Source organism: Numida meleagris, chromosome 10, assembly GCF_002078875.1.
Source record: "Numida meleagris isolate 19003 breed g44 Domestic line chromosome 10, NumMel1.0, whole genome shotgun sequence".
Classification (NCBI taxonomy): domain Eukaryota; kingdom Metazoa; phylum Chordata; class Aves; order Galliformes; family Numididae; genus Numida; species Numida meleagris.
The window spans coordinates 7,654,908-7,665,282 of record NC_034418.1 but is presented as its reverse complement, the minus strand read 5'-3'; the positions used below and the strand labels follow the sequence as shown (position 1 = coordinate 7,665,282).

The 10,375-nt window shown below is 42.4% G+C and overlaps 1 protein-coding gene and 1 long non-coding RNA gene across 2 annotated transcripts in view; one reads left to right on the top strand and one right to left on the bottom strand.

Annotated features, from left to right (window-relative positions):
* LOC110404424 (cytochrome b-c1 complex subunit Rieske, mitochondrial) lies at positions 4,640 to 8,473 on the top strand. Its single transcript, XM_021408707.1, has 2 exons — positions 4,640 to 4,921; positions 7,670 to 8,473. The coding sequence occupies exons 1-2, from the start codon at positions 4,714 to 4,716 to the stop codon at positions 8,278 to 8,280; spliced, it is 819 nt and encodes a 272-aa protein (XP_021264382.1). The 5' UTR covers positions 4,640 to 4,713; the 3' UTR covers positions 8,281 to 8,473.
* Positions 9,086 to 10,375, bottom strand: part of LOC110404425 — a 195,543-nt gene continuing 194,253 nt past the window's right edge. The window contains exon 3 of the long non-coding RNA XR_002442221.1: positions 9,086 to 9,849. This is a non-coding gene — a long non-coding RNA (uncharacterized LOC110404425). The remainder of the gene's footprint in view (positions 9,850 to 10,375) is intronic.

Sequence of the window (10,375 nt, the reverse complement as noted above, 5' to 3'; positions counted from 1 at the left end):
CTGCCAGAGCTGGATATTCCACGCCCTTCTGCTCAAGGCAATGTATCTCAGCATTATCAAACAGAGATGTAAGAGATTTAAAGTAAGATGGGTGCTGAAGCTGCAAACTCCTGCCTTTTACTTCCGTATTAGCAGAAAGTACTAAAAAAAAACTGCTGCTGCCAGATGTCTTCTTTGCTCTTGATACTTGAAATTATTTCTTCCTTGACTGGGAAAGAATGCACTTAGATGTAGACAGTGGCAGTGAGGTGTCATCATTTCAACTAATTGGGGCAGTAGGAGAGAAATGTTGGACCAACTGATTGTTAGTAGATTTTTGACTTATTTTCACTGTCCATTTTAAATCCTCATTTGGCGCACTTTCTTTTTGATTGCCCCTTCTGAATTTTCACAGTGGCAGACCAACTCAAAGAACAATTACATAAAATTATCAAAAGATCTTCGTAAGTTTACTTTTTAAACAGAGCTGTGCACAAACGTCTTGATTCAGCAGCTCCCCTAGAAACACAACGCAAAACATCACTGTGAGGGACATTCTGCAGAGGAACTAACTGCAGACACTGGAAGCCATTCTATCAGCAGAGTGAATGAATTAGAAGGCTCCATCTAATGCTAACAGCCTGTAGAACCCAGCACACGCTGAAGACATGACCCCTGTTTTGGAAAGTTTTCACAAGAAAATTACAACACAGCTGTACAAAGGAATATTATTTTGAAATAAATAAATAAGCATAAAGTACTCATGCAAGAAATAGCTTCTAAAGGAAAGGCTATCCAGTAGAAAGAAAGCATCATAATTCCCTGAAACTATTCTTGCACAGTGTGCTCCCAGATCATCAACCCGCACTCAGCCATGGCACCGTGAGGACACCAGAGCAGGGCTCTGCCCTCAGCCCCACTCTGCAGGTCAGGGCAGCACCGTCTGCACTGGATTTCACAAAAACGTCAAAAAACTTTTAAGTAATCATCTTTCTCTCGCTGTTTAGTAAACAACTAGCATAAAAGTCTGAATCTTAGCATCACAGAATCATTTCAGTTGGAAGGGACTTTTTGAGATCAAGTCCAACAAGCAGGGCCAGTGAGAGAAGGCTGTCCTGCACTGCGTCCAGGTGGGCTCTGAGTATCTCCGCAGATGGAGACTTCACAGCCTTTCTGAGCAGCCTGCTCTTGATGCAGCTGGACTGTGCTACACCATCTGCACTCTCCGTCCTACAGATGTGAGATGATGCAACATGACTAGGGAAGAAAAAGTAAATTGCCTAGGCCATAAGGCACTTGTTCACGGTCATCCTCTGCAGCACACCATGAAAAAACTCATCTTTCAGTGTGATGAAGCAGGGCGTACCCTCTGCTTTGCTAGCAATGCACAACAAGAAGGGTTTTTTTTTTTTTAATATCTTTTCTTTCTGAATAATCTTATTCGGGAAAAATGAAATGATCATCAATGCAAAACCAAAGAGCAAATGCAAATCCTGCGGTCTCCAGTTCAGTAGCACTAACTTTTCAGAGCATAAAAATAATGCAGCACAGGAAGAAACTCCAAGAAACATAACCTTCTGGTAAGATCAAATGGCCCAAGGTGACCAACCCTTTAGCAAATAGCCAACAAAGTTCTGCAGTTAATAGCTGAAAAAAACATATATGTAAGAAGAAAATACTAAATAAAGAAAGGTACTGAAAAACAACTGCACATCCCCAAAATCATTATGACAATTTGCTGCAGCTATTTCATAATATTGCAGCTTTGATACATCATAGCATTTGTATTAATGCAAAAGAATTTTTAACTTACTTAAGAATGACAGAAGCATTAAGCAGAATACATTTTCATAAGTCTAACACATTTGTGAATGCACAAACGCAATCACAGAAGATTGTTTCAGGGGTTTACACAAAACCACACTGACATTTAACTTGCAGATTTGCTGGCAAACACTCACTCGGTATTGCTGCTTGGGAACGTAATCCTAACAGCACTTCTCAAAGAAACACCTACACACTGGAATATACTTAGTCATTTGGAAGTTTAAATTACTCTTTTTGGACACTGATAAGAGATTGCCTTCTTGCTGAAAAACATTCATGTTTTAATCATCTTCTGATCACACTATATTTTAGTGTCATTTCAGTCTTAACACTTTAAAACACTCATAGACATTTTCCAAACACGTTGCAGCTACCTCATTTTGTCAGAAGCGTCTAGAAGCAGCAAGCACATTCTGCCAGAAGCCTGTCAGAGTAGCACCCAGACAGAAAAACAAGCTGTAAAGTCCCCTCTGCCACACCCCGAACAGCTGAGCTGGACTACCAGTTCCAAACTTCCAACTCTGTCAAAACTCAGAATCTTTTAAAAACAAAGACACACAAAACAAACAAAAACACAGAAAACCCCGCAACTGGTAACAAGCCCTTCTACAAGCACTAGGTCAGACCCTCAATCTCATGGTGAAAAAGCAACTACCTAGAGAGCACACTAAAATCTGATGGCCTCAGAAGAACTTCATTTTTCCCAGTTACTACTTGTGTGGTTCCCATCAAGTATTTATTATGATAACTTTATAATCTAATAAAGCACAATAAGTAAGATCATGTTTCTATAGGTCTTTTCCCATAAAACGATGTTTCTAAGACTTGCTCTGTTCAAATGGCAGACATATGGGTCCTTGCTAATTTTCTCTTTCCTGTTTGAAAATCGTTTATTTCCACTTGTACATTGATTCACAACCCCAGTGGTTTCTACATATCATCTTTCCTCTAGAATAATACTACATTGTTCTGTAATTACTATTTCACAACTACCTACAGTTACTAACAGGACAGTGCACTTAGCTGGGTAAATCATTATATATCCAGGCTTCGATGTGAAAAACTTGCTGGGAAAGAAATAAATTATAGATCAATACTACTGGAACAGGAATGATCCATCCCACTTAATTAGAACAACCGTATTTCAGTACATTTCAGACACCAGTTAAAAAGACTCAGTGAATTACTCATATGAAAAAGTCACACCCTTACATAAATCTCAATAGAGCCAGTCCCTAAACTACTAATCCGCCCAGACAGTTTTTAAAATGCACAATCATAAAGTAATTTAGCCGTAGCATCGTTAGCAACAACAGAATTTCTGAACAGAATCTCCTGATAAAGCCAGTATGAAACACTGAAGCTTCACAGCCTCGTGTGAATATTTCGGGTTGGATATTAGTAAAATTTTCTTCTCAGAAAGAGTGGTACAGCACTAGAACAGGCTGCACAACAAGGTGGTGGAGTCATCGTTCCCGAAGACTTTCAAGAAAAAGGCAGATGTGGCACTGAGGGACATGGTTTAGTGGTATGGTGGTGATGGGTTGATGGTTGGACTAGATGGCCTTTTCCAACCTTAATGACCCTGTAATTCTATGAATAGACCATGTATGCGACGTAAGAAACTGTGGTTAGAGTTCCAGAAAATGGTTTAGCTCAAACTGCTTACTAACGAATCTCTGGATCGAGTTTATTTTGATTTTTGGGAAAATTTTACAAGCTTGAACTAGAGAAGAGACTTGGCTAGAGCAGGGGTGCACCTACAAGCACACTCACCCAGTATTCAATCTGAATCTCGTGACTGGAAGCTGTAACACCTCAAGTTCAAGACTAGCACTATAAAGTAATTAAAAAGATATTTAATTATTCACTCTAGTTGTTAGGGAAATAATTTATCTTTCCCTTAGTCGAAAATTATCTATGTGATATATTTATTTTCCACTTATCCACACAACTAACCCAGACAAGTTCTGGGTGAGAATACGTCCCAGTCAGTAATCAGCACTGTGGCACAACCCAGCCGCAGCCCTGTGATCGCAGCCAGCCAACAGCTTCCCTGGAGGTCACCAAAGGAGGAGACCACCTTAACACTCTGCCTCCTGTTCCTGAGAAGTGCTGCCCTTCCACAGTGTGAACAGCCCGCAGCTGCCAAGACTCGTTTTATGAACGCCCACCTCCAGAACAGCCTTTGGAGTGGATTCACTTTCAACCCACCTGGAGGATGCCATGCACCTGTGTAAGGGGAAAGAAGCTGACAGAAGCATTGTTTTGTTTCAGATTATGTTTTAGTTCAGTCCAAGCGTTCTTCTCTTAAGCTAACAACGCAGGCCAATGGGCGCTGCAGTGTAGCAGCATCCCATGCCGCTGTACGGCTGAATGGAAGCAGTCTAAGTGAAGGTGAAAACAGGATTCCTATGGCTGCATCCCAGCCCACGTTACAAGGGTAGTTTGGGATCTGAGGAGGGAAACATGTTTCCAGCAATAAATTCAGATTAATTCCTACAACTCCTGATACAAGGACACGCAATAATCGCTGAAGGAAAATGCTGTGGCTGTGTTCGTGTCCGCCAACGTGCCCCACCGCCTACAGGCCGCACCAGAACCACCCAACCCGGCGTCAGAGCCCGCGACTCCGCGAGCAGCAGCAGCACAGCCCCGCCCGGCTCAGCTCCGCCGTGCTACAGGAGCGCCCCACCCCCAGCGCCCTCCCCCAGGGAGGGGCCCAAACGCGCCCCCGACGCATCCTCCCGCCCCTCAGGGCTATGACGTCCGTTTAGTGCGACCCCGAGGCAGCTCCGTGACGTCACCGTTCAGCGCCGGCGGCGCGCCCATCCGTTGCCGGTGACGTCAGCGCGCAGCTCAGCCGCCGGGAAGGTCGCGGCGGTGACCGGCGCACCCGCACCCGCCATGTTGTCCGTGGCCGCCCGCTCCGGGCCCTTCGCGCCCTACCTGTCGGCCGCGGCGCACGCCGTGCCCGGCCCGCTCAAGGCGCTGGCGCCGGCGGCGCTGCGGGCCGAGAAGGTGGTGCTGGACCTGAAGCGGCCGCTGCTGTGCCGGGAGTCGATGAGCGGCCGCTCGGCCCGGCGGGATCTCGTCGCCAGCGCCAGCCTCAACGGTGCGGGCCGGGCCCGAGCGCCCTGGGGGTGGCACCGGGATGGGGAGGGCGCGGCGGGAGGGAGCCGGGCCCGGGGCTGTGCGGGGGGCGGCAGGCCGGCGGTGCCCTCTCGCCCTTTTCGTCCCCGCGGGCACCGCTCTGGCTGGGGCCGTACGGTTTGCCGCGTCCTGCAGGCAGTGCCGGGCTCCCAGCTGCCGCGGTAATGCACGTTTATGAGCGTGGAGAGAGGAGCGTTGAAGGCCTGCTTCTTTTTGATGACGCTTAGACGGGTATTTGTTTTGCATTTGGGGAGATTCGGGAAAATTCTTAATAATTCAGTAAGACTTTTACCTTTTAAACTGATGTAAATCAGAGATCTGAGAACAGATGCGCTTTTCAGCTGCATAAGAAGAGTTCTAAGAATGAAAGAACTGTTGGAACAGTCGCTGTTCTGAAGGCATAAACCAGGTAAAGTCACTCAGTAGTTCTTGCAGAGTCTGCCTTGGGCCCAAGAAGGACAGCAGCTCTCAGCAAGGCATGCACTGTCAAGCCCCTTACTCCTGCAGTTCCACGTCTGTGGCTTTTCATCAGCGGGGCATTGCCTCTTTTCACGCGCTCAGTGCAATGAAAGTGGTTTGCTGACAAGATTACAGGTACCCACCTACAAATGGGACATCCAGGTCCTGGCCTCAAGATGTATCTGGCTGCAGCCAGTTAGGGCATGGCTTCAAGATTGTGCCTAATGCTATGTTCTTTATATTTTAAGGGATGTAATGTTGCCCACACAACAAAAGCAGCAGCAGGAAAGCAGACTGCACTGTTACAGCAGGACAGCTAGTCTGAAGTACGTACCCTGAGCACAGTGAGCTGTGTTAGGCCTACAGGCATTTTAGAGGAACAACGGAGCTGCAGGCGATGTGGACTTAATACCATTTAAAACTGTATATACAGGGGGTACAAAAGATCCTTCATTTTGGGAGTAAAGTAACATTTCAGAAATGCTTCTAGTATCTCATACTATCTGCTCCATAAATAAAGAAAATGGATAGAAGTAGAGGGCCGCCCATGATTGTTTGATATTCTGCACCAGCAGCCCTGTGTTATTCTTAAAATATAAAGTAGTTGCCGAACAGGGATATTTTAAACTACATTTATCTGTTCAGTGCCTTCCTTTTTTGTTTGTTTTCTTTCAGGGACACAGGAAAATGACAAAAACTTTGATGCTACAGCTGGGGTTTTTTTTTTTGAGGCATATATGGAAATCTGTAATGCAGATCAAGGGTCCTATTTCAGTATTTAAAAAGAGCATATTCAAACACTTAGCACATTTCACAAGAAATAAGTATCTACAGGAGTGAAAATAAGCCTTCTTATCTTCTGATGGTGGGCATGTAGCAACTGTTAGCGTCTTCTTGTTAAACAGGATACTAAGTTTCAGAGACTGCTGTGCTTTGTGAAAGATGGTCCCTACTGGTTAGAACCACACACTTCACCTGACCATCAACTGCAAAGGATACATCCAGATGTAAATTTGACAGATCTATAATTAATGTAGTTGACATGTAGTCTTATTCGTAGCTTCAATTAGTATTATTCAGTGAGAAGTGTGACAGAATTTTCAAAGTAGGTTAATTATAATGCCTACTAGCTTGTTACTAAATGAGAAGTGTCTTCACACTGAAATAAATGAGTAGTTTGCTCTCAGAAATTTCAGTTTGAGTTTAATTTCTCTGCAATTAAAATCCTAGAGCAAATACTTTTTCCTGAGGTTGTTGTAAATAAATGTAAATATTTCCCCCATTAGATTGCTTATAAATCTCTTAGAGTTATTTTGTGTACTTTAAGAGAATACTTTCTACTAACCTCTATTAACCTTGTGCCAACTGCTAGAAAAAAGACTAAATAGTTTTTGCCAACTAACTGAGGTAGCATATTGGCCAGTCATGTGTCCTTAGCATGTTCTTTTCCTTGGCACATTAGATTTTTGTTGAGGGAGGTAGCTTTCCTATGCTGGGGAAACTAATGGAAGGCCTCTTATTTAGTAGTCATATCTTGTCAGGTTAGCACATTGGCATCAAGTGGGAATCTCACGAAGTTTGGGAACTGGATATTTACTATATTTATTCCTAAATCCTTCTATAAAACATGTCTGACAAATAGGAGATTGGAGTTTGAAAGGTTTAAAAATTATTTCCTGGGGCACTTAGCTTTGATGTTAGTTTTAAATTCTATAAAGGAGGACGTCTGATCTTGCATTTTTAATCCTTAAAATGCTTGACCAGACACTTAGGATAGTTAAAGGCATAGACATTACTTAAGTCAAAGGAAATCAAATTTCTTCAAGCCATTTTTTTCAAGGAAACATCAGAACAGAAAGCATGTCTGTCTCCTGTCAGCTAGTTGTTGTGTTCTGCAGCATTTTTGCCTTGAAATTTGGAAGAAAAAAAAATCCCCCAAAACTAACAGATCACTTTAAACCCAGAACTTTTTGGAGGTCTTTCTGTTGCCTTATCAGGCTTCATACAGTTTTCACAGAGAAAGTGGAATGGTTCACAAACCACTTGTTCATCTACTAAAAATACCTTCTAGTAAGTATTACATTATAACATAAAATTGAAATGTATTATTAGAGGAATGCTACCAGGACTCCAGAATAACATACCTATCATTCAAAAAAAGTCATTTAGAAAAGCCTGATACAAAACACATGGGAATGTATTTTAACTGGAAGACTGAAAGAGTTGCCATTTTGTATTATTTTCCTTGCAGCGCCTGCCAGTGTGCGTTGTGTCCACAATGATGTCACGGTCCCTGACTTCTCTGCCTATCGTCGTGAAGATGTGCTAGATGCCACAACATCTTCTCAAAGCAGCAGTGAAGCTAGAAAAGGGTTTTCCTACCTGGTGACTGCAACAACGTGCGTAGCTACTGCATATGCTGCTAAGAATGTTGTCACCCAGTTTATTTCCAGCCTCAGTGCTTCTGCTGACGTGCTAGCGTTGTCAAAGATTGAGATCAAGCTATCTGACATTCCGGAAGGCAAAAACATGGCTTTCAAGTGGAGAGGGAAACCCCTCTTCGTGCGTCACAGAACCCAAGCAGAGATTAATCAGGAAGCTGAAGTTGATGTATCTAAGCTGAGAGATCCACAGCATGATTTAGACAGAGTACAGAAACCGGAATGGGTCATCTTAGTAGGAGTCTGCACTCATCTTGGCTGTGTACCAATTGCTAACTCTGGAGATTTTGGTGGTTATTACTGCCCTTGCCATGGGTCCCATTATGATGCCTCTGGCAGAATCAGGAAAGGTCCTGCCCCCTATAACCTGGAGGTTCCAACCTACCAGTTTGTTGGTGATGATTTAGTTGTTGTTGGCTGAATAACAAAGTGCTTGCTCACTTTCGTGTTCTGGTGAATGTATACTTAAAAGAGTTAACTGATATTCTGGAATACTGTCAAACCAGATGATCCTAAAAATACATTACGTTCATTGTCAACCAGAAGTATGTTTGAATACTTCCCTGTGTTCAATTTTAATAAAAACTTGAAGTGAGCACTTGTTCCTGACTTAAGATAATGTGTATTTGTTTGTCTACTGAGTCAAAGAGACACTACAGCATACACAAAATATGTTTATGCAGCCCTGCTGGAAGGAGGCATACTCAACATTGATGTTGAACTATACAACCACAGCTTTCTCTGTACTGCATTTTCATTATTTGCATTTAGTTTTTACCGCACTATAGGAAGAAACACCTTTAAAAAACTTGCAGTGGACTTAAAACAGTGTTTGGAGTCAGCTTCAATGTAGAATGGTATTAAATGCAATTTTTTCATTTCCAATGTATTTTTATGTTTGTACATTTCCAAGGGAAATGAAGGAAAAAGTATATAAAAACAAACCTGGAAAAAAAATTAGTTTACATTGTTCAAAAGCAGCTTGTAACTATTTCTCTGCTAGGGTAGCAATGTAATTTTATGATGATGGAGAGAAAAAGCAAATGTGTCATAGTGCAATTACTCTTTTTTTTTTTTTTTTTTTTTATTTTTGTAAACGTTAAGCACAAAATGCATACTTTGATTTCCTATTTGACTATTCCTATTTTGAGCAGTCCCTTATACTGTTCAGCCTGTGGGGAGCAGAGGATTGCAGAGTTGGTTGGTTTTGTTGTTTCTGTTTTTTTTTTTTTTTTTTAACCATCCAGGAGAGGCTTGATATTGTCCATACCTAAATATTTGATCAGTTACAGAGGACACTGGAAAATCTATGACACTTTTCCAGTAGAAATTATTCAAGAAAGAAGTAAAAAGGGAAATTCAAGTTGTACACATGTTGCACGCTAAATCGTAAGAACTGCTCAGCCTGGACAAGTCTTCAAGATTAAATATAGCAAAAGGTTGATACGTAATCAAAAAGTTTTTAGAACTCAAATGATTTATGTAAAAAGGAGCTTACAGGCTAAGCTCAGTACAGGCTAAAACTTTGAAGCCTCTCTGATTTCAATGCCAATTCTGAATCCATGGAAAAACAAACGCAGCCTGAAACCAATAGGTCTTTTAACCAGTGTTGGTCTTGCCAATTGGTCTGGCTGTTTCTGAGTTCACAAGTGAACACAATGAAATCTAGAAGAGTTCTGTCACAGTGGGCTTAAATGCTCATGCATAAAATTACTTGCACAGGAAAAGCTGCTACTTAAATTATATCAACCTAAATCAATGACATCTTTGATGGCCTACCACTAGTGTAGCACCATGACATGGCACATACGTGTCGTGTGAACAAAACAGCTTTTGCTATGACCATGAAATGCTAGTAGTACCTTTTTTTCACCAGTTAAGTGTTGCTTCCTGGGCCACACAGATGTGATAGTTGCCATCCTCCCTTTGATTAAAGGCTTTGTTCTCTTCACAGTTGCAAAAAGGTCATTCATGATGAGCCAAGCGTGCACTGGAAAAGAACAGAGTTTTATAAGAATTTGAGAAATAAAGAGTTTAAAAAATCTCCAGAATCTCACATACAGGTGACACAATTATGAGTACAAATTAAAAAAAAAAAAAACCACGAATTTTCACTTGAATACACGATAACACTTTATAGAGGCTGTGGAGCATCTGTGGAGATGCTCAAATCAAACTGGACAGAATCCCGAGCTACTGTGCTTTGAGCAAGAGGGTTGGACTAGAACATCTCAACTTCTGTTTTCCAACCTCAGTGACTGATTTGCATGGATTAATGTGCAGTTAGTGCAGCAGCTTCTCAGAGGGCCCACACTACTGAGTGGAGAAATGCAGCTCAAACGGGGACAAACCTCCCTGCAGTGATGTGCTGATGGCCACAAGTTCATAACTACCTTCTGGGCTGAGATGACGTCCATGGAAGGAGCTCTCACTACCACCACTGCTTTGAGTCATTAACACCATACACAATGAGTAATTTTGCCCTTCTCATGGCTACTGTACTCCATGTAGCTGGA